The sequence below is a fragment of the Pseudoliparis swirei genome, chromosome 3 (genome assembly GCF_029220125.1).
Source record: "Pseudoliparis swirei isolate HS2019 ecotype Mariana Trench chromosome 3, NWPU_hadal_v1, whole genome shotgun sequence".
Taxonomy (NCBI): Eukaryota; Metazoa; Chordata; class Actinopteri; order Perciformes; family Liparidae; genus Pseudoliparis; species Pseudoliparis swirei.
In genome coordinates this window covers 16580161-16604605 of record NC_079390.1, presented here as the reverse complement: position 1 = coordinate 16604605, position 24445 = coordinate 16580161, and the positions used below count along the sequence as shown (strand labels likewise).

At 42.3% G+C, this 24445-nt stretch overlaps 1 protein-coding gene across 1 annotated transcript; it reads right to left on the bottom strand.

Moving 5' to 3' along the window:
* Positions 1-3136: 3136 nt before the first annotated feature.
* Positions 3137-9102, bottom strand: LOC130210866 (collagenase 3). The gene is made up of 9 exons (XM_056441369.1): positions 8276-9102; positions 7771-7919; positions 7572-7697; positions 6587-6748; positions 5922-6051; positions 5653-5789; positions 5361-5520; positions 4083-4183; positions 3137-3572 (listed from the first exon to the last, which is right to left on the bottom strand). Exons 1-9 carry the CDS (start codon positions 8599-8601, stop codon positions 3433-3435), a joined length of 1431 nt encoding a protein of 476 aa, XP_056297344.1. The 5' UTR covers positions 8602-9102; the 3' UTR covers positions 3137-3432.
* Between the last annotated feature and the right edge of the window lie 15343 nt (positions 9103-24445).

Here is a 24445-nt window from a genome sequence, read left to right as displayed (position 1 = left end):
TTTTGATTGCACACCAACAAAAAAGTTTCCATGATGAAACAAAACATGTCTTACATGTCTCAGACTATACCTGAGGGCATTCTGTTTTAGTAATCACACGCCTCATGAAGCATTTTTATTTTGCATCAATGGGGGTATTTTAAAAATATGTTTTTCAAAATAAATAAACACATGTAGATACAAACATTTAAAATGTGTATCTGAATCCAAATGTGTCACGGTGCTATTAGAGTGGACCCAAAAGCACGACACAGACAGGAGTAACAAAGATGAATGTCTTTAGTTGAAAACAGGCTGGGTCAAAACCAGGAGATCAGTCCAAGAAGCAAACAAGTCCAAAAAGGGGCAGGGCAGAGAATCAGAAGTCAAGGCAGGCAGGCAGGTCAGGAATATACACTAATAACACTGGAGAACATGGCACGAAAACACAAGACAATCTGGCAGAGAACAAGTGCAAGTGAGGGAACTTAAGTAGACAGGGACTAATGAGGGAATGGGCAACAGGTGAGATGGGCATGAAGACCAGGTGAAGGTAATGAGGGATTGACGAGGGAGTGATATGAGGCAGGTGAAGGGAGTTGGACTGACGGGATGGGAAGCAGGATCTGGAACGACATGATAGTTCATGAGACAAGATGAAAACAACTAATAAAACTAGAACGGGCACTCGGTAGAGCGCATACCTTCGCATATTACAAGATTGGGCATTGAATTATGAACATTTTGGCATTAGTTGCATGCCAATTGGACAAAAATGTATTGTGCTATGGTAAAAAAAAGATGTTGACCTTTCCATGACCTTGACCTTGACCTTTGACCCGATTGATCCCAAAATCTAATCAAATGGTCCCCGGATAATAACCAATCATCCCACCAAATTCCATGTGATTCAAGAATATTTGACCTGTTCATGACCTTAGACCTTGACCTTTGACCCGATCGATCCCAATATCTAATCAACTGGTCCCCGGATAATAAACAATCATCCCACCAAATTTCATGCGATTCGGTTCAATACTTTTTGAGTTCTGCGAAAGATTTTGACCTGTTCATGACCTTTGACCTTGACCTTTCACCCGATCAATCCCAAAATCTAATCAACTGGTCCCCGGATAATAAACAATCATCCCACCAAATTGCATGCGATTCGGTTCAATACTTTGAGTTTTGCGAATAACACGCATACAAATAAATAAATAAATAAATACACGGCGATCAAAACATAACCTTCCGGCATTTTCAATGCGAGGGTAAAAAGGAAGGTGTGGAGCTAAACTGTTACAAGATGGGCTTCAAATGGTTCTAGATAGGGCCGGGGCACTGATGGTAGTCAGAGCGGAGAACCAATTATTATTCGATTGTTTTTTTGTCTGCTTACTTGGAAAATAGGTGCTGGGCTAAACATACATTATTGAAAATATGCCCACCAATATGACTCAGCAAAAATAGCAAGCTGATTCATGATGCCTCTTGCCTCTGTGACCCTGCTGATAAACCCCCTCCTCTCTACCTCCTTCTGTTTCATGGATTGAGGAAATCTGGATCGTGGTCCATGCCTACTACTGATACTAATTATTAATTATTTCTGTCATAATCATTGAGTGTGTTGTAACTCTATAACGCTGTTCATTCTGTACACATGACATATATTGCTTTGTCCATCCGGGGAGAGAGATCCTCCTCTGTTGCTCTCCTGAAGGTTTCTTCCCATTTTTCCCTGTGAAAGGTTTTTTCCTGTTTTGTTTTTTGTTTTTTCCTGATCCAAAGTGAGGTCAAAGGTCAGGGATGTCGTATGTGTACAGATTCTAAAGCCCCCTGAGGAAAATTTGTACATTTATTTTGGGCTTTACTGAATTTAATTAAATTGGGGTGTCAGGCAAAAGCTTGATAGTGCCCTTGAGTTTTAAATGTCCACACTTTTTCCCCATATGACCAGTTGACTTGACATCTGGCATATGTTTCTGGATGTATCTGCTCTATAAAAAAGTAAATCATAGCATAAAGGTACAACACATTTAATGGATATGACAGAAATGTATGAATAATGAATAGTAGACGAGGATCATGATCCAGATAACCACAATCCATGAAACAAAATAAAGTAGAGAGGAGGGGCATCAGCAGTGCCATGGCATGAAGCCGGCCCACCAATCAGGAGGTAGGAGGCGGGGCCAATGAGGCAAGAGGTTAGGACCTTGAGGCGGGAGGAACTCGTGGATGCTTTGGTGGCACGCAGACATTCTCGGCCGCGTCCAGCCAGTACCCCCAACATGTGCAAAGCTGTGAGGGCCCCACATCTCTTTTCAGCTTTAATTCATGTTACATCTGGTCAGAAATATGCCTTTTCTTGCAATGTATACAAGTTCTATAAAACTACCACCATTCCATTTGCTGAAGACGCTCGTGTGGTATCTGTGAAAACTCCACAACAAACGGAGCTGACCATAACGTGGTTGGTCGACCTTGAAAGAAAGAAATGTCTGAATCTGCTAATTGATTGAGAAGCGCAAAACAAGTAATTTGTTGCTGGCATCATCTCATCATTTTCTAGCAACTATTAGTGAAATCAGTAACGTAGTTATTAATATTACAGAAATAATAATAGACAAACGAAACAACTAACCACACCAGATAGATGACCCTGAATGAACATGTTATTCATTTATTATCAGGTACTGAGGGCCCTGAGCTTTAACTTAACTCTTCTCCAGCCGTCAAGCTGTTGTTGCTTCAGTGTGAACAAACACAGACATGTTGTGTCATGTCATTATCAACTCAAGCCCTGTGACTCTACCATTCAAATGAAAAGTTATGACAGGTGGGAGAGGACAAGAAGTCATTAAATTATTGGTTATTTTCCATCCAGATTTGTAATAATCAACGACTACTTTGAGTGGAAAGCTACATTTCGGTCACTGTTACCCAATAGTGTATGAGTGTCCCTTGCGAAATTTGTATCAGGTGAATTGATCAACACAAGTGAATTAATGTGTTTCAATAAATATGCATAAACTCATGATTTAAAGATAATTTTTACAGGGATGCGAAGGCAGAACTCCAGTTAAAAAATATGTATAAATACATGATATATTTTGTTAAATATCTTTATCTTCATGCCGGTATCATCTTAAAAACACACACATCTAGCAGCAACATTAGAATTAAACACAAACATTTGTAACATCGAATATACAATCAAACACAACTCAAAAAACTTATTTTGCTACAAGTTACATATTTACAACATTGTAATGCACACTGATGATGTAACTCTTTTAACCACTTCCCTGCATCATTCATCACTTCCCAATTTGGTTTGAGGTAAGTTATGCTTGTGCCAGAATACAAGAGCTTTGTAACACTGTGTGTTTACACACACAGCAGACACACAGCACCACACGGTCCAAACTCCATGAAGCCCCTTTCCTTCAATTATCTCCTCTCTGTCAGTATTTCATTGTCATCATTCTTCTTGCACTCCAGCAGGTCGTTAGTGGGGCTGGTGGACACAACGTGTTTGGAGCTGGGGTCAAATCTGTAGTGGATGTTTCCCTTGAAGAAGTGCACAAGTCCTGATGGGCATGAAGATTGATTATTGTTCTACCTAAAATGCACACGTTGGAGCTCAGTGCACAAAATACACATGTCCCTTGGTGATGCATCAATCTGATTAGCACCACTGACACTGAGCTTTGTAATTGGATCATACCAGCCGGTCAGTCCATAAAGCTGTTTCCAGTATTAATGTTGTGAAATTGTAACAATAAGATTTCATTAACCGTCGAGAACAATCTTATTAAACCTCTAAAAAAGTGGTGTATTAATGTCTCCTTTTCATTAAAGCTCAGTTGGTTTAAGTATTTTCTAAACTTTTTTAAAAGTATTTATTGAATATCTATATATTTACAAAGAGATACGAAGAGATATTCAATAAATGTGACAAAGTAAAGCATTAAATAAATCAAACACTCTATCAAAACAAAATCAGCTATGGCTGTTGCAGGCCTGTAATAAACGCATGTTGTTTCCTGTGCAGTATCTTTCATGACAATTAAAGGGGGAAATGAAAGTGATGAAACTACCCTCAGAGAAGACAGCTGCATCTATAGGAGTTGGAATCCCCGGCCATTGCTGCTCTACAAGTGTCGCTGATCCTTCCATCATCATCTGCTGCTCATTGTACCTGTATATATTGGACACAGAGAAAATTTAGTAAATCGTTATCTCTATGTTGCTAAGAGGATACAATCTTACACGGTAAACCAGTAACCGCTGTTTCTAATGAAAACAGAAGTAAAAACCCCATATCGGTTGAGAAAGAGTAACGCCAGTGATAGCAAGCCATTCTCACACAGGAAATGTGTAAATTGACATTCCATCAAAGTAAATGCAATAATGTGCTCATCAAAAGACAGTTGTCAAGAGACACCGTGTCCTGATCAAACTTGTTTTTGTGTCAGCTCCAGATGAGTCAGCATTTGTTCACTTCCGGGTCCCACGTCTCAAAGCCAATGGGTTTTTAAATTATTTTTTTATTTATTATTACGGACACGCACGCTGCGCTCGACGGGTTATACAAGCGGACAGGACAACGGAGAGCACGCTGCTGGCCGGCCGGCTGGACGGAGGAGCTCGATGCCCCCTCGGCCAGGCTTTGCAGTGCAACGGGCAGATGGACTGTCCGAACGGAGCCGACGAGCGGCGCTGTGGGACATCATCGGATGGGCCGACTTATTTGGCCAAACACTCCAAGATGCCAATGATGTGGACATTTTTCATTTTTTCCAACCCCAAATTGGTATTATCCTTAGACTTGTTTAAATGTTCAGATGTAGAAATGGATCACTTTAACCTGCTGACAATTCACTTTAATCACTACCTTGTATATATTTTGTATTCCTCTGTACATTTAATATTGTTATTGTATTTTGTTTATTAATGCTCTAATGTGCACCCGCTGCTGTGAGCCTGCAATTTCCCCATTGTAGGACTAATAAAGGATTATCTAATCTAATCTATTTACATGCATGAAAGGAGATTTTAGAATTTGGTTCTTCGACATAAAGTAGGTCAGTAAACACCCTCTTTTTAAGCTTTTTACAGGTCTTAAAATAGGTGGTTTCTAACAAGTGGCTAATGGGACGACTAAATGCCATCAAGCTGATCTCCAGCTTATAGCTTGATGCTGTTGACGTCTAGTCACGTGACCGTGCTGTGGTTTGCATATCTCCTGACATTATTTTCGGAATTAGCAAATTTGCTCTTACTCATTTTAATCGGCCATATCTTTTAAACAAGGGTACAGCCAGCAGGTGGTTAGCTTAGGAACTAGCTTTTGGAAACTACAGGATCCTCAATACCTCCAACAGTTGTTTCCAGTGAAGAACACAGTGTAGCGCTCATTTCTGAAGTGAAGAGCAGCATCTACATATTTTATTCCGGAGGGGAAGCCAAAGTCCGATATGTTCCTTGGAAGATCTTCCTCAATACTTAACTGCCTCAGCACCCAGTATTGATGACCTGAAACAAAACATCACTTACATTATATTTCAAATCCACCATTTGGGCATACCTGCTTTTTTCATTTAAAAAGTAGATTACAGTGCACATTGCACAACTCAAGGTGCTTTTTGGGATATTATTTTAATTTACCTTTGAAAAACAAATTAACATTCTTCTCCACATTCTGATAGGCAGCATCCAAGTTGTGAGGTACACTCTCTGGCCACAGACTGCTGATCAGGGTGATTTTTGTTTCATCAAATTGAGGATGTTTGCGCCACATAAATCTGAAAAGGCAAAAGGTTATCTGAAACATTTCAGGTATTATTTTATACAGTATCCAATGAGGCACAAGGTGAGAAGCAAGTCTGTCTCTCCCCTCATAATGGATATACAGTACATTGGGACAGTTCACGCACCTGTCTTTAAAAAATAGCACTTCCTGCTGTAATTCTGTTACAGCATCAAAGGACAAATCTGGATCACATTTATCAGGTGTTCTTGGAGGAGGGTTTTTTGAAGATAGTGAAGCAAAATTGGAACTGATACCTACAGGCAACAGAAGTTAACAATTCAAGTGCTGCATTGACAGAAACAAACAAACCTGTGCTGTGAAATAAAAGCTGCCTGACAAATCAAAGGATACTGATATTCATAAGAATAAATCATCTGCAAAGAATCAAATGACTTCCTAGCCAAAGTCACAGAGATTATAACATGTGTTATGAACCAGCCAGTTCTCACTCCAATCTCAGTATCGGGCAGCTTGGTCAGTATTCATATGACGCTCCACATGGCCGTTGTATGGCAGGAGTAAAAGAGCAAGTCGGGACACGTAGTATAAAGAGCGATACGGTCCTCTTATTGAGATACTTTTAGAAGACACACAGGACAGAGCTTAAGCCCTATAAGACTTACGAGATAAATAAACATTTGGATGTGGTAATTCATTTCCCCAATCAAATATGAGTTATCGAAGAATATTGTATTTGACATGTATTTTATTTTCTATTAGTCTGCATTGAAAAGGAATGAGAAAACTTTCGGAATCCAGGCATTGAAATGATGATTCAGCTGAACTCACCATAAAGGTGTTGGATGTCTTTGACATCCTTGAAGGAGAGCTGAATTTCATAATTGGGCACAAAGTTGTATGCTGGGTACATGATAGCACCGGGATCAGATGAGTGGGACAGGCCGAGTGCATGGCCAAATTCATGGACCGCTACAGCAAACAGGTTGAAACCTAGAGCAGAAACACAAGCCTTACAAACACAAGCCTGATGGTTTTAATGCTGAGAAAAGCTGCAAAAAACAGTGTTCATAAATGTCAGTGAGAGAGAAAAAATACTTATTCAAAAATAATCATTCAGGTCTGTTGTGCTGCTAATCAACCTCGTTTTTTTTGAGATTCAGAGTTGTCACCGAACATCTGTGGCAACTTGTTCCGAAACATATGTTAGAACTTGTCACATAACATCTGTGGCAACTTGTCACCAAACATCTGAGGCAATACATTCTGAAGAAGTATTGTATAATACTTCAATTTGGACAAATGATGTGGATACTCTTCAGTTGACATTCAGTGAAGTAAACTAAATGTGATGCATTGATTCACAACAGTGCAAAATGAATGTTGTTGTTTGCACTGTTAGTGCTGTTAGCACTGTTTACTGCTAGCTGTTAGCTGCCGAGGCAGCCCTCGCCTTGTTTATAGCCACATGTGTTTAAGCAAGTCTGCAAGATCACATACAAACTCCTCAATCAAAGATATGCTATGAATATAGAAGGTTTGCATTATTTGCTTTAACTTATGAATGTAGATTGCACAGTGTAATGGCTGTAGAATAATGACACTATCTGCGTTTAGATTGGTTCCCATAAGCTTCGCTGTCACGATGCAATTCTATCTGCCTCCAGGTACAATCTCCTGGAACATGAAGACTCCATTTTAGGTACAAAGGAAGTGATTCAACCATTGAGCAACCAAAACAGGAAGAAGATAGAGCTTTCTTTTTTTTCGGCAGATGTTCTTTTAGTGTGGGACATTTCTAACTCTAACACTGTACCAGTAGAGTTGAAGCTCCAGGCCTCATCGGCATCAAAGTGCACGTCTCCACCGATACCAAACCCAGGCAGGAAGGCGTGAGCCAGAATTCCTCCTGTGCCATCAAAAGGTGAGCCGTCTTCATGGTCTGAAACAGAGAATGCAGTTCACCAGTATATCCGCTGAATCCAGTACGGGACATGGGTCACTTTAAAGCTCACCGCCGGTGTGGAAGGAAATGACGATGTCAGCCTCTTTCCTCCCCCGCTTGCGAAATTTCATCGGTGTAACATTGGACCAGAGCTTCCACGCCGCCCTGAAGATGTTATGAACCTTTGATTTTGAGACAGGGAGGTTGTAGCGAGCGATCCTGAGGATAGAAGACAGAATTCTACCACTGCTTTATTTTATTGACTTCATCTTTACTTATGTGGCCCATTTAGTGCTTTTTGTTTTAAAAAATGCATCTTTGTAATGCCTGTTACATTGAGAAGGGAAGAATCATCTTTTTCCAGGCTAGTGGATGTATAAATAATGAATGTATGAATACTTTTTTTATGACCATATCTGAAAGACAAACAGCATTTCCTTGACAGTCAACATGGTAACCATTATACCTGCTAATACCTTAGGATATTAGCACTGTTATTGTGTTAAAGTTTCGAAGTAATGCCCTTTATAGTTGTAGTTATTTATGGGATGTGTTTGCTATTCAGAATTCCTAACCAGTAGCTGAGGGAGAGCTTTTTCCAGCGGATTGTCCCTCTGAAGGGCTCCACGTCTGACAGACCACAGCGCGGCCTCTTCATAACTGCCAGAGTGTCATTGGTCAGCTCTCCAGTCGGAGGCAAACCAAAGAAGCGCTGCATCTTCTGGACCCCATCACAGAGTCCTGTTGCCCAATCAGCATTTACATCAGAGTCTGCGGTCCTCTTCTGTCTCTCTGACTTGGGCTTGTAGCCATAGAAATGCCGAAGATATTCCTGAAAAAGATAATTCAGTATGCGAAACGGTGCATTGCTGTAGTCAACTGAAAGATAATGAATGGACATTCAATTAGAATACAATTCTGTCTGTTTTCCTCTTTTTGTGCCAACAGGGTTTGACAATCCATCGAGAGAAAAACAACCACATGCTGAAAATCAATAAAAAATCACGCGAGCTAAGCTAATGATTAAAACAAATATTCAACCACTCCTGGAATGACGAACGTTTAAGTCCACAAACCAGGCCAGAGATCCTGGCGCTGTCATGAATCTACATGTTTGTCTCAGATCAGCCTGCAGCTGATTGAGAGTCTGCTGCTGGTGTCCTCTGTGGGACCTGGAGAGGGGATTACATCACTCCAGTTTACACTTCCGGTTTGTCAGATCCCTCAAGTGTTCTGGGGCATCATGTCTGCTTACTGTCCCCAGAGTCTGAAGCATAGAGACTCCGATACAACTTGAGATCTGCTTCTGTTTACCACTGTTTTATTAGGAAGCTGAAGTTGGGTCTATTTGTTTGTATTTTGCACTGCACTGTAAAATGTATTCTACGGTTTGTAATCCATCTTATTTTGATATTTTCATTGTGTTATGCCCTTTTTTTAAATCCTATTTTCCAATTTTATATTTCCTTGTGTTTCTTTTATATATTTTCCTTTTGCATATGCGCCTTTATGTGTTCGGTGAAGCACTTTAAATGACTTCACCGTAAACATTCCACACATGTTCTCTAACCTTTAATGATAGGACCAATGTTGCTGTGAACAGTAATTTTAAACGTCCAATAAGTAAGCATGTCATGTAATGGTATGTTCCTGTGGCCGGCCTCTAGACACGAGAGTCTCTGACTTATAGGATCACTACAGCTCTATAGAAACATACACATGGTAAAATATGTACTGCATCCCCTCTAATGTCACGTGAATGACACCAGTATTCCTTCACACATGGATGAATCCTTCTGTTGAAAGATGATGCTCGGACAAAATATTGTTCTCTTTGCTGTTATTTCACTATTGCGTCCCAAAATATGAGGTGAGAGAATGTTGACTCATATATTCAGTGTCCATTGGAGCGAATGTGCACGGCCGAAGAGATGCAGCGGAGAGAGGCCCGAGGCTGCAAATGTGTTAGCTGTGCAGGAGGATACGACCTGCAGCAATGCATCCTGGTACATGTAGGCCCTGCGGGCTCGACTCCGCGGTGCAGGAGAGCTTCATTTATCATCATCATCATCACTGATCAACAAATCAACATGAAAGGGGGCGAATTTTCCATTTAAAAGAACTAGAGGGTGTCGTCATATGATAGCGTAATTTAGAAATACACAAACTTAGCTTTTCTGTTCATTTCATAAAATGTATCAAATATGAAACAAACTTTCAATGCTTGGCAGTGTTTCATAGTGAAACATATCGGGGAACATTTCAGTCGGTATTCATAATGTGTTGAATTTTAATAGCCAGGTCTATAAAGGAGAATGCTTTGAAACAGCATCTAGAAATAAAATGTAATTGAAATTGAAAATATGATTAAACATTTGACTGAAGATATGAAAAAGATCCAAATATGTGATTTTAATTAATAAAGCAATGCTTAGGATTTATCAGAACATTTTTAACACAAAAAATTATCATCCAGATCATTCCAACTTCAAGAGGACATTGAACCCAGGGTTGGCTTTATGTATGTATATATATATATATATTAGGGCTGTCAGCGTTAACGCGTTAATCTATGCGATTAATTTGGCCGCGTTAACGCACTAAAATATTTTAACGCAATTAACGCAACTTTGTTTACTTCCGGGGTTCGTTGAAGTTTTTACACTCAAACCGAGTGTCAAACCGCGGCAGTACGGTTTAACACTGTTTCCGTTTTTAAAACAATTATTTTTCCGCGAAAATAAGAAGCAGAAATCAGTTTAAACTCGTGGATGAATCAGTCGGGTTTCCTCCTGCTCCTCCTTCCTCCCGTCTCCCCCTCTGATACACAGAGGAACGGAGGGGCGACGTGTCGGGTGACGCGCGGAAAGAACTCGTCACACGAAACCTTCAACGTGATTGGTCAATCCGTTTGTCTGTCAACATTTTGGGGAAAAAACAACCAATGAACACTCAGTAAATCATAAAGGACCTCCCACCTCACGGCGAGGCTCTGTCAGTCAGAGAGCAGAGAACAGGGCACCAGGACAACTGAGACTCATTGAATAGAGCTGAGATTGTTCTGGAATGGTTGATGTATAACACGTGGGGGTATGTGTCATATGCAAACGCCTTTAAAAGGTGAATTTAAATTTTTTTGTAAAATGGAGAAAATGCCCCCAGCCTCCAGAGGGTGAACAGGACATATTTGAATGTCAGTCAGTTTACCAAGGCCACTGGTTCTGCTGTTGTTCAGTGTTAAAGATGACAGGACCAATGGGGTCTCAATATAGGCCTACTTCTTTTTTTTTACTAATCTGATGTTTCACTGAAGAAACAATTTATCATCCACAATATTAAATACCTCGCTGGCACTTTATAGGTAGGAGCCTCTTTGAAACACAGCTCTGTGTGAAGTTTGGTCTTTAAAAAGAATGAACTTTTAACTTTTAACTTTTAATTGCGATTAATCGCAATTTCAAAATGTGCGATTAATTCGTTAATTTTTTTAAATCGATTGACAGCCCTAATATATATATATATATATATATACAGGACTGTCTCAGAAAATTAGAATATTGTGATGAAGTTCTTTATTTTCTGTAATGCAATTAAAAAAACAAAAATGTCATGCATTCTGGATTCATTACAAATCAACTGAAATATTGCAAGCCTTTTATTCTGATTTATTGCTGATTATGGCTTACAGCTTAAGAAAACTCAAATATCCTATCTCTAAATATTAGAATATCATGAAAAAGTATACTAGTAGGGTATTAAACAAATCACTTGAATTGTCTAATTAACTCAAACACCTGCAAGGGTTTCCTGAGCCTTGACAAACACTCAGCTGTTATAAATCTTTTTTTTTACTTGGTCTGAGGAAATATTAAAATTTTATGAGATAGGATTTTAGAGTTTTCTTAAGCTGTAAGCCATAATCAGCAATATTAAAAGAATAAAAGGCTTGCAATATTTCAGTTGATTTGTAATGAATCCAGAATGCATGACATTTTTGTTTTTTTAATTGCATTACAGAAAATAAAGAACTTTATCACAATATTCTAATTTTCTGAGACAGTCCTGTATATATGACTCTGTAGGTGGCTGTGTTGGCTCACTTTTAATGACCACTTTATCTCCTGATTCTGCAGCTGTCACCACAAGATAACAAAACAGAGTCCAGTCAGACTGACAGTGGAGCCAAGTGCACGGCAGACATGTTATCCATCCATCACACTGAACTTCAGCGAAATTATCTTTTTAAGTTACCATGTATCAAAACCGTTGGGGTTTCTTGTCATCATAAAGCGCCAAGAACTGCTTATAGGAGATGTTAGAGGGTTAGACACACTGCACAGCTGTTGACACATCCAATACAAAGAGACTTTAAGATTCAGAAGAAATATGTATTGCTTATTTTAGTGCTTGATTTGAACCTGCAAAAATCTGCTGTTATGAGCAGCTCTCACTAAATAACAAGAGTAGTAAACTCATGAATTAGCATTAAACTATTGGATGACTGGATGCAAAAAACTTTGGTCAAAATGTTAGAAAAACTGTAACAAGAAAAAACTAAATAAGTATGGCTTCCTTTGTTACAAGCCACAAATGAAATAGTTTCCATGGAATTCTTTCTTTCAACTTATGTTATAATATATCGCCACATAAACACATAAGCATATGTGTGCACCAGTGGATACTCAGAATGAACACAGATCCTATCAGTGGACCAACAAAGATGTTGTTTAAGAAGCTTTTAGGCAAATTCAGCACTTAGCTAACACGACCACTTAGGCTATAACTCTCCCATAAATAAGATAGCACTATCCCAACATAGAGACGTGTAGCCCACGTCTGAAGTGATGAATACCTCTGCAAACCTCTGGTCAGCCTCAGGCGGTCCAGCGCGGGGTCCTGCGGGCCGGCCCGGGCTTCGTAGAGGCAGGGCCGAGACGAGAGTCTGGCTGTGCGGAATGAGCGTTAGAAGAGTCAGCCAGAGCATCTTCGTGTTTGACCGGAAGAGTCAGCCCGTCTACTGATACAGCTGCAGTGGGGACCACCTGTTCATTATGTGCAAGTGCTCCTGTCCCAACAAGACCAGCAAGGTGGCTCCATGCAAAGCACTTCAATGTCTCTTCAAAGACATACCAGGAAAACAGACCCAACTGGGCCCAAACTCTCAGGAAAGGGTTGGCTCTTCCTTGTACATTGCAGGAGGAACAACATAACATTGCTAACCTGGGTCACTTCCCCGAGAACCTGAAGGTCTGGAGCTGGACAATGATGTCAAACATTATATTCACAAGGAAAGTTTGGTTTAAAACAACCACAAGATGAGATTCTATTGTATTCTACAAAACGGTCTTTTCCTTTCATCTCTTACGATGAAAACATACATGAAATGGCATATATCAAACATATGTACGGTATATATCAGCTGAACTACTACGAGTCCTTTTATCACATGTCAAAGCTACACAATAACAATCTTTTCTGCACGATATGAGATAATAGGAGTCATCAATGCTGTGACTAAAAAGCCCAGAAGATGTACTGGGCCACAGAAAGCGTCTGATTTGTATCTTTTCTTTAGCTTCAGTCAAATATGCCGATGGGGCAATGGATTTGATTATGTTTGAAATGTTACGATGCGTCACAGTTTCATTTTATGATGGTGGGTACGTGAGGCGTTAAAAACAGGCACCTCTGGGTTATAGACCATAGACATACAATACATTGATTATAGTCTTTACCTTTACTGTAGTGATGTGTCGGTCGCGAACGAAACGGCTCTAAGAGCCGGCTCTTTGACGTGAACGACGGGAGTCGGCTCCTGATTGGGAGCCGCTTTTTTTTTTTTCTCTCTCTCTCTCTCTCTCTCAAGCCGCATTTGATTGGTCAATATGTGTTGTGTCGTCTCTGTGCCTGCGCTGAGCAGAGGGGGGAGGGGCGGGAGTTACACACACACAACAAGCAGCACACGAACAGGAGGGAGACGAGTCACGAGAGAGAGAGAAAGCAACGGACTGGAAAGGTAAAACAAAAAAAAGTTGAGAAAATGAGCATCAACAGAAAACGCAGCAAAATATGGACACATTTCAATTACATTGACCAAACAAAGGCAGAATGTAGAGTCTGCAAGACTAAAATCTCATATCGAGCTGGCTCCACAAACAACCTGCACAGGCACATGAGAACTGTTCATCCGTTAGTGCAATTGGAAGAAAAAAGACAAGCAAGTGAGCCTGATATTCATGAAGGTGCCAGTATGTCTACAGCAGGGGTGCTCACACTTTTTCAGCATGCGAGCTACTTATTATGTGACCAAGTCAAGGCGATCGACCGACGGGGGGGGGGCTAGTAAGTGTGCTCACCTGCCGCGCGAGCCGAGAAGAGTTGTTGACGGGGGGGGTGGGGTGGTAGTGACTTTTTCTTTGCTCCGTCCCGATGCGCGCAAACCGGTGTCGGGAGCTCCGCGGCGCACGAGACAGCGAGCAGAGGACTGTTAACGCAACACGTAGAGACAGAAATGACGTGCTTCTGCTGTAATGTGACGCTATAGAGAAAGTGACAGGGGGGCGGGCCAATTTTTTTTAATGTCATGCGATCTACCAATACTACGCCGCGATCGACTGGCAGGTATTGAGCACCCCTGGTCTACAGCATCGTCCAGTACACCACCACAACCACCTAAAAGTACACCCCAGAGCTCTATGAGCCAATTTTTTCAAAAGTCTATGACCACAGCAAGACAGAAGACAATTGATGAAGAACTGGCCAAAATGATTGCATGTGATTTCCAACCATTTTCAGTTGTGGATGACAAAGGATTCAGAAGGTTTATTCATGCACTCGATCCAATGTATGCAATTCCAAGTAGGAAAACAGTCTCACAAGGAATCATCCCAGGCCTGTATGACAGAGAACGTGCTACACTGCAAGAGAGCGTTAAAAAAGCCACAGCAGTTTGTCTAACAACTGACAGCTGGACATCCCGTACCACCACATCCTACTTGTCAGTTACATGTCACTTTGTTGAAAGTTACAAAATGGTGTCCTGTCTTCTGGATTGTTTTGAGTTCAGTGACAGACACACTTCTGACAACTTAGCAGAGGAGCTGCTCAAAGTGGCAAAAGAGTGGGGGGTGGAAAACAAAGTGGTTTGCTGTGTTAGTGACAATGCAGCTAACATAACCAAAGCAATTAAAACCCTGAAATGGACCCACCACCCATGTCTTGCACACACAATCAACCTGTTTGTAAGAGATGCTCTGAAGGTGATGAAGCCCACTGTGAACAAAGTGAAGACGATAGTGGAGTTTTTCCACAGGAGCACAACAGCCACACACAAGCTCAAATCTACCCAACTACAGATGGGCATGCCTGAGCTGAAGCTCAAACAAGACTGTGTCACAAGGTGGAACTCCACCTTTCATATGATAAAACGGATTCTGGAGTCCAAGGATGCAGTCATCTCTACCCTGGCTGTTATGAATGCATCAGTTGATCCTCTGAGCCAAGAGGAATGGCATGCACTGTTCTGGAGCCATTCGAGCAGGTCACTGTGGAGATCAGTGCAGACAGGTGTAGTGTACAAATGTTATCACATGATTATTATTGTTATTATTATTTGTTGTTGTTGCATTATTGATATGAAAAGTGAATTAGACATGACCAGAAGTAAAAATATATACTGCTAAATAAAACAAAGCATAATTTTAACACTTATTGTTTACTCTTTTTCAGCTATGTCACAGCCTCCAAAATGTTAATCCTCTGCAAAGGTGTGCAGAGAGTGACAGCTGAGCACCAGACCAGAGTAAAGTGACAGAGTTAGTGGCTGCTCTCTGTGCATCCATTGACAGAAAGTTCCACAGAATTGAGTATAACCCTATTCTCTCAGAATCCACCGTTCTTGACCCAAGATTCAAGAAGCTGGCCTTTCATGATAACAGAGCGGTTGATGAAGCTCTCCAGAGAGTAACTGCAGCAGCAGCAAGGTCCGGCCAGCCAACTTCACTGCCAGAGGGCCAAGAGGGAGAAGAAGCAGCAGAGCACGAGGAGCCACAAGCATCTGCTGTTTGGAGGTTCTTTGAAGAACGTGCAAGTGGCGACACTACAAGAAGGAATCCTTCAGCAGATTCGATTCTGGAAGTGAGATCCTACCTTGAGGAGCTCCTTTTCCAGAGAAGTGCAGACCCACTGAGCTGGTGGGAGACCAAGGCTTCAGTGTACCCACGCCTTACTTGTGTGATGGCACGGAGACTATGCATTGTAGCAACGTCAGTCCCCTCAGAGAATCTTCTCCAAAACAGGGCAGATCATTACAGAGAGAAGAAACAGGATCAGCCCCTCAAAGCTGAGGCACTTGATCTTTCTCAATGCAAACCTTCACTGAAGGACAAAACTGCTGATTTTTTTCTTTTACACATTTTAATTTATATTTTGTTGTGTGACTCTGTAAGCTTCTGTATGTTTCACTTTAAATTTGTTCAGTATAAAAAAGCTAAACATTTTAAATAGTTAAAAGTTAGTTAAGTTCATTTGTAAATAGTTAAACGTTTGTTTTCGCACTTTCTAATTATTATTTGTTATCACTCTGTAGAGTGTACAAAAGTGTATTTATATAATAAACATTTGATATAGTGCATTAGTAATTCATATTGTGATAAATTTTACATTATTGTTGGTAATAAATTAATTTAAGCACCCAAAAATCTGAAGAGCCATTTGGGAGCCGAAAGAGCCGGCTCTTTTTAGTGAGCCGAGCCAAAAGAGTCGGTTCACTAAAAAGAGCCGGAATTCCCATCACTACTTTACTGACAGAATATGGCTGTTTTTTGGGCTGCATCCGTTCTTTGGACTTTCTTGTTTTCTTTCTCAGGTAATCATCCTGATAAACCAGGAAGGTCTCAAATAAGGAATAATGATATTCGGAATGAATTCAGGTTTTGGTTTGGAGTGAAGACACATTGCTGAGAAGAAGAAGCTGGTTATTGTGAAACTACTGAGTTTGTCATGATGAGGATGAGGATGAAGGTCAAGATGCTGTGCTAAAGATAATGTTTTGAAGGCAAAGCAGAATAATGAAAATTAAACTGGTGAACATAAAGAGACAGGACGTACGGATCGGTTAGTTGATGGGCGCACAGCCGATACCCGAGGTATGTGATCAACTCGACGTGGAGCCCTTGGATGTCTAACAATTTTGACCAGTGAGTAGTCTATCAATTCTAGCCTTTTTTCTTTCTTTTTTCACAAGTTCACCAAGAAATGTACATTTCTATCTGCAGTTCTCGGTCCAAGCTCTCCTCACAGACTGGTAGTTGACCATCACCACAGGGGGATGCACGCTGAAATCTTGATTCCCTTAAGAATCTGCACCACAAAAAAGAAAATAGAAAACAAAGAAGACAAATTAAATACATTGAGCAACTACATGTAAAGAATATATATTATAGCTTAGCATAGCCTAGTATTGTTTGCATATAGATTATGTGTAAGGTGGAAAAACACTGAATGAGAGTTGAATACTTCAGCAGGGCGCTCTGGTGCCTGACTGATCTAAAGAAAGATAACAGTGACACCTAAGGAATTGTTATGCACCCCCCCCCCCCCTTCTGCACTGCACTCATCCAAGAAGATGACTAGACAGAGAGCTCATTGTATTCATAGTTTAGAAAGAGCAATCACAGTCCTTACCTCACCAGGAAGATAGATAACGAAGGGTCCAGATGGGGCCATTATTCTCCTTTTTAGACACTCGAGGCCCATCACTGTCCCTCCTCACTTTCTCCCCCTTCACCTATCCCCCTCACACGCTCACACACTCACACGTGGGAAGAAGCCCCCCGGTGTGTGGACGACCTTCGGAGAAGATCCAGGCCCCATTCCTGAAGAGATAAGGCCCCGAAGGGAGTCTTCTTACAAGAGAGGGACTATTAAATCAACTACCTCCCCTTCTCACACTTCTTTTCACAACATATGCACTCATTGGCAGACGAGAAGAACCAATGAAGGAGCGACAACGGCGGAAGCAGAGGAACAAGAGCCAATGAGAAAACCCCACCCCCTTATCTCCTGACGAATCAGAACTGTTCCTTTCGGCTATTTAAAATGGCTGCGCACTCTGAACCGGCGTCTTCTCTCCAGCGCTGGGGCCACTGGTCCCAGCTGAGGAGGGGGGTCCATGCATGATGTCTACTTGTATCCTGATTTCTGAATAAAACGCTTATAGATGTAACGTCGAAGTCTACCGCTCTTTCTTCCAGTGAGTGTCGTCCAGGTGGTGTGTCGCTGTCCAACTCCAACATACATCTTCCTCAAAATGTACAGTATGCCTCAAGAAAGAGTCTGAGCAGTGACGTCGTTCCGAACATTCCCAGCATGAGTCAGCTCAGTGTTGACGAGACGTCACTCAGATTCAACCTGTCCTAGAGCTCAGGTGCACAACTCAACCGGGACCAAAGCGCAAGCTTCAGTAAGTCAACTACAGTGAGTCAAAAGAAGTAGTGGGAAAAGCCCTGCAAAGGACGCTCATTACCAGTCTATTACACACAGCGGAGACTGAGTCATCTTCCCTCTGTGCCTGCAGGCTCAGACTGGGTTTGATTAAAATCTGAAGCGTCTGGTTGATGATCGGCGTTTCTCAATATGCGTACTTGTGCGTACTTTCCTCTACTTGTGTCCTCGTGACTCGTGAAACGTCAGTCTCAGCCCGAGTACATGTTCCAATTCAAAGTTCGCTTCTCGCAAAGCACGGTCAAAATGTCCGGATGTGACTTGATCCTTCCACTTTCCGGAGGATGCATCAGAGGAGACTTGTGCGTACTCTGGCCAGCATATCTCCCAGAATGCATTTCACCAGCAACCGGAAACAGTAGCGGATGCATGATGTCTACTTGTATCCTGATTTCTGAATAAAACGCTTATAGATGTAACGTAGAAGTCTACCGCTCTTTCTTCCAGTGAGTGTCGTCCAGGTGGTGTGTCGCTGTCCAACTCCAACAAAATGGTAGCAGAGGATGGTTGTGAAAACCGGTCCAGAGACCTGAGGAGGGACAGCACCTGAGATCCCAGACGGACCACTTGTTCTAAGACCCGCTCCGAGAAACTGATCGAACCGCGCGGTGTCCAAATAAGGTAAGACTGAACCTGTTTATTTCCAAATCAGTCAAATTGAACACTCTAAATTTGATCAGGAGTATTGGATGTGAGTATTGGAACTGCCAAATTTTTTGACTTGATTTAAATAAATAGAATAAAGCGTAAAAAGGGAAATCACGATACAGTTTGACACAAAAGTCCTCTAACATAAGTGAGGCCAGCGAGTAACGCTGGGGAGACGACCCCGAAAGGAACCGGGGCCGCGCAGTCTAAAGTCCTCTAACATAAGTGAGGCCGGCGAGTAACGCTGGGAAGACGACCCCGAAAGGAACCGGGGCCGCACAGTCTGAAGTCCTCTAACATAAGTGAGGCCGGCGAGTAACGCTGGGGAGACAACCCTGAAAGGAACCGGGGCCGCGCAGTCTGAAGTCCTCTAACATAAGTGAGGCCGGCGAGTAACGCTGGGGAGACGACCCCGAAAGGAACCGGGGCCGCGCAGTCTGAAGTCCTCTAACATAAGTGAGGCCGGCGAGTAACGCTGGGAAGACGACCCCGAAAGGAACCGGGGCCGCGCAGCCTAAAGTCCTCTAACATACGTGAGGCCAGCCATAAGGCTGGAGAGACGACCCCGAAGAAGTGTGGGCCGCATTGTAAGTCCTCAGATATTACGTGAGGCCAGCCATAAGGCTGGAGAGACGACCCCGAAGAAGTGTGGGCCGCATAGAAATTAAACACATGTGTATGCATAAAACTGTGAATGAATGTTGAATACCGGTGGTGAATAAAAGTTGTCAAAGTGGAATCAACAGAGCAGAGTCGAAACCTCACGGTGTCAACGCAAGCTCTAGTCTGTTGAATTGCACGAGTGATAAATGAGGATTTATTGTTCTGAAAGGCACGCTGTCGAGTAAAGAACACATTGTATGGCGACTATGTACTACGTTTAAGAGCAGGTACGAGTTTGAGATTGAGGAGGATACTGAGAAACAACGAGGAAACTCCGCTTAACAAGAGCAGAAACGTAAACACAGGAGGGGGAGACAAGCAGTTGCGCGGCTCCGCTGAGGGCACGCGCCTTTCACACAACAGAGCAGCCCCTCCCCTACCCACTTAGCTGCGCGCGCCGTCCTCCACCCTGCAGGCACCCAGAGCGAGCCAAGTTGAGAGCAGTACAGAGCAAGAACAGTAACGGAAGAATTCCTTTTGAAGATAACTATTAATTAGTAGAGTGTGCGACCATCTTTTACTTTTTGAAATGATGTTTTAAAGAAATGCATTGTTTTGCCAAATTTTAATTTTTCTTTAAATTAACTAATCAGTTGTCCGGCTAGCTCAGTCGGTAGAGAATGAGACTTCTAATTCAAAGGTTGTAGGTTATTCAGTTTTAAATTGATCCTCTTTATTATTTTATTATATAGTCTATTTTATATTTTTATTATAATTTTTCCTCAGTCTCTCTTAAAGATTTGACCCCTTTCAAGCATAACTGCAGTTTTTCCCAGCCACAAGGCACCTCTCTTAGCAGTTCAGATAAAAATAATAAAAGAAAAAACTGAGAAAAAGGTTGATGTTTCTAAGATAATGATGATGCCACCATTTGATGGTGAGGGAGGAGCAGCCTATTTAGATAGAATCAGAAAGTTGTAGAACGACAAACTAGGGAAATATTTCCTTGAGGATAGCATGACTGAACAGTTTTTAGGTGATCAATAGAATCATCAGTGACTGTGACCATACAGACCGAACTGAAAGGGATAGGACTAAAATACATGAACTTCTATGACTGGGAAGCTCAGGTCAGACGCCAAATAGATAAAAATAAACAGAGCAGAGAAAAGATGAACCTGACCAAAGCAGAAGTAAATGGCACAAGCCACAGTGCAGCAGACTGCAGCACAACTACATGGACCTTAAGTCCCGTATAGTCCGTATCCAGCCCCTCCTCCAAATCCATAAGCACTGATCTATCAACAGCTACAGCAAGCCACGTTTGCACCGCTTCAAGCTTAGTTCCCTCAAACCTTATGTTCCGCAACAGGCGGGTCAGCAGCCCATAAATGGGGCCCACAACAGAGAGAGAATTTGCATAAAAGAAGCCCGTTCAGGAGTAAGAGGGGTAACAACTGGGGCAACGGAGGCTTTAGACGAGTATTAATAAATTTTTAATTATAGTCAGGCTGGACATTGGGCTAATTTTTGTCCTTATCCACCACAGGGTTAGCAGTCTCAGTCAGGACCACTTCAGTACTCCCATAATGTCTAACCCCGCCATAACAAGCACCCAACAAATAGCCACAGCCACAAGGCAATAGTGATCCACGGCACCAGGCCCGGACCAGAGACACACAATTAGGCGTGCCCAGATCCAACAGCTGACAACGAACTGTATTCACTGAACAGAAATGTGCCACACCCACTAGTCACCCAATGATTCAACTGGAGACTAAAGAGACACTGAACAGGAAGCAAAGGGTCCGGTGGAACAGAGTAGATGATGATGACATCACACCTCTGCATGACAACAGCCAGCAGTGGAGACTTTGGTTCAAAGTCCTGCATCCCTACTCGCCACCAGGGGACCGAAGACATTGTGCCCTTAACTCCTCCTTGATACAAGATGAGATCTGAATTCCTGAGGGACTGCCTGCAACACGAGATTGAGGTTCGTGAAGACCCAGCTGAGGAGGCTTGGAGATCTATGCAGAGAAGCAAGGAGTAGCAGCGGCTCGTGAATAAACACCAGAGTTGCAGATTGTATGCAGTCATTGACACCGCAGCTCCACATCACAGTGTTTGTCCAGAGTGGAGGCATAGAGAAGAACAATGGTGAAAGCAGAGGTTGAGGCTACGGACTGGGTACACACACACAAAATTAACACTTGCATTACTCCACATTTGAGAACATGTAAAGAACTGCACACACATCGGAGGTCCAGTTAGTATTAGAGACACATGCTTAGACATACACATAGTAGAGAGAACACTGATCATGGGGACACTGACAACATGCGTAGCTTATTTCCAGACACTTTTAGGACTAAAGGGTGAACTGATGTGTGACTGATTCCGATAGCTCCCGTAGAGATAGAGTTAAAACCGCATATGATTCCAATTTAATCGTCACCAGCATCCCTTAAGGATGGAACAGACTGTAGATATATTTTTTTTTTAAATCATAGAATGGTTGTTATAGACAGGTGTACTGGAGAAGACGAGGGCTCCCTGGGATACATTAATTAATTAATTTCCTAAAACCTGGAAAATGGGCCTTGATTTGGGGCCAATAAATAAATTTGTAACCCGTTCTTTACTAATTAGGCCGACTTATTATGACATTCCTTACCCAAGCACAATGATGATGCTGTGAGTTCAGACAAGACATGGTTCTCCTGCATTGATTTGACAGACGCAAGCATTTTTTATTTTATTTCTCTTTCTTCATGAGTTTTTTTTAAAATTTTTTTTAAAAAATTTTTTTTTTAAAAAAGGGGGGGAAAAAAAAATTTGGGAAAAAAAAAAGGGGCAAAAAGAAAAAAGATAAAAGGGGGGGAAAAAAAAAAAAAATTTTTTAAAATTTTTAAAAAAAAAAAAATTTATTTTTTTTCCTTTTGGGGGGGGAAAAGGGGAAAAAAGGTTTTTTCCCTTTTAAAGGCCACCCGGAAAAATTAAAAAACCCCAAATTTTCACCCCCAAAAAAATTTTCAAGGGGGGAAGGTTTGGGAAACCCAACCAAAATTTTTAAAAAAAAAAAGGATTTCCGGGAAAAAAGTGGTTTTAAAATACCAAGGGGGGGAGGGAAAACCAACCCCTTATTTTTTTGGGGGGGAAAAAAAAAAACCGGTTTTGGCCCCCCCAACAGGGGAGGGCAAAAAAAAAGGGGAGGGAGGGGTTTCCCGGACAGAGTGGAGGTTTTGGGATCTTAAAGTGGGAATTAAAACCCCCCGGGGTTTTTTTAAAGCAATTTTTTTTAAAAAATTTTAAACCGGGTTAAAGGGGGGTTTTTTTTTTGGGGAAAAAGAACAAAGGGAAAAAAAATTTTTTTGGGGGGACCCAAAAAGTTGTTGGGGGGTGGGGGAAGGGAAAAAAAAAAAGAAATTGGCCCCGGGTTTTTTGTAGGCAGGAAAAAAAAAAATTTTCCCCCAAAAAGTTAACAAGGAAAAAACAAAACAGGGGGGTTTTTTGGGGGGGGGAAAAAAAGGCCCGGGGGGGAAAAAACCGAAAAAAGGGGGCCCCCCAAATTGGGAAAAATTGGAGGGCCAAGGTTTTGGGTGACCCGCCCTCAAAGGACGGGTTTAAAAACCTGGGTTAAAAAGGGACTTTTTTGGGAAAAGGGGGAAAAATTAAAAAAAAATTTTTTGAACAAAAAAGACCGGGGGGGGGGGATTAAAAAAAAAAAAAGATTAGCGGGGTCCATCACCCAGTAAACCCTTTCAAAAGGGTTGGGGCCCCTGAAGGGGCAGGGGGACCGGGGGGGGCCCCAATTGAAAGGGGAGGGGGAAAACCAGAAAAACCCGCCCCCCCATGGGGGTATTTTTCCAGGGCCCCCGGAAATGGAAAAGAAAACAAACCCCCAGGCGATCCGCTAAGTTGAGCCCGGAAAAGCCCCACAAGCCGGAGGAAGGGGAACGGGGCGAGGAAGAGGAGCAGGAGAAGGACCGAGGGACCGAAGGCTTAACCCCCAAACCCGGTAAGAACGAGTCCCCCGGGGGAACAGAGCTTCAGCGGGGGGGGAGAACATCAGGACCAAGACCAACCGTAAATGAAAACCCCAATAATTAATTTAGACAGAAAAGTTTAAGGTACGATTCCGGAGGAAGATTAAGATGGTCTTTTTTTTGGGGGAAAAAAAATGCGTTTTTTTTTTGGTTAAAAAGGGGGAGACCCCCGGGGGGGGAATTATTAAAAGGACAAAGGGGACCCGCCATTAGCTACAAAAACCCGGGGCAACAAGGACCATCGGCCCCACAAAAGGCTTGTAAAAAAAGCAGAGGATCGCTGGGGGGTAAACGGGGCCCGGGTGAAGCGGGGGGGAGGGGTCAGCGGGGGTTTTAAGGTGGGAAAAAGGAAATATCGGATTTCAAATGAAACCGGGTTTTTGAGGGGCCCATATTTACCAAAAAGAGGGTGAAATTTAAAAAACAACCGGTTCAGGGGTTTAACCGCCTTAACAATGGGCTTTGAAGTAAAGTAAAAAGCCCCCTTTTTCTGTTTGACCCCCGGGTTTAAAGGGTTTGAGCCGGCTCAAGTTTAAGGTCTAAAGGCTGGGGCCCTAAGGCCGAGGATAAAGGAGCACCAGACGGCACCGGGGGACCGGCCTTAAACCAGTGACAAGTCCCCCCCCCCTTTAAGGGGAAAGGTCTCCCAGTCTCAGGAAAAAGGGGGGGAAAAAGACCCCGAGGGCGGTATGGTAAAAGGGGGGGGGGCCAGGGGGTAAAAGGGACGGGCAGGGGAAAAAGGTATTTTTAGGGGGAAAAAAAATTTTAGGGGGGTTTTTAGGCGGCTTCCCTGAAAGAGTAATTTATTTTTCCCTTTTTTTTAAAAAAAATTTTCCCAGTTTTTAATTTCAGGTTTTCCACGTTTTAACCATTTTTATTCCCCCCCCGAGGCACCCCAGCCCCCGGGTAGCTGCCGGGACCCCCGACCTCATCCCCCCGGGG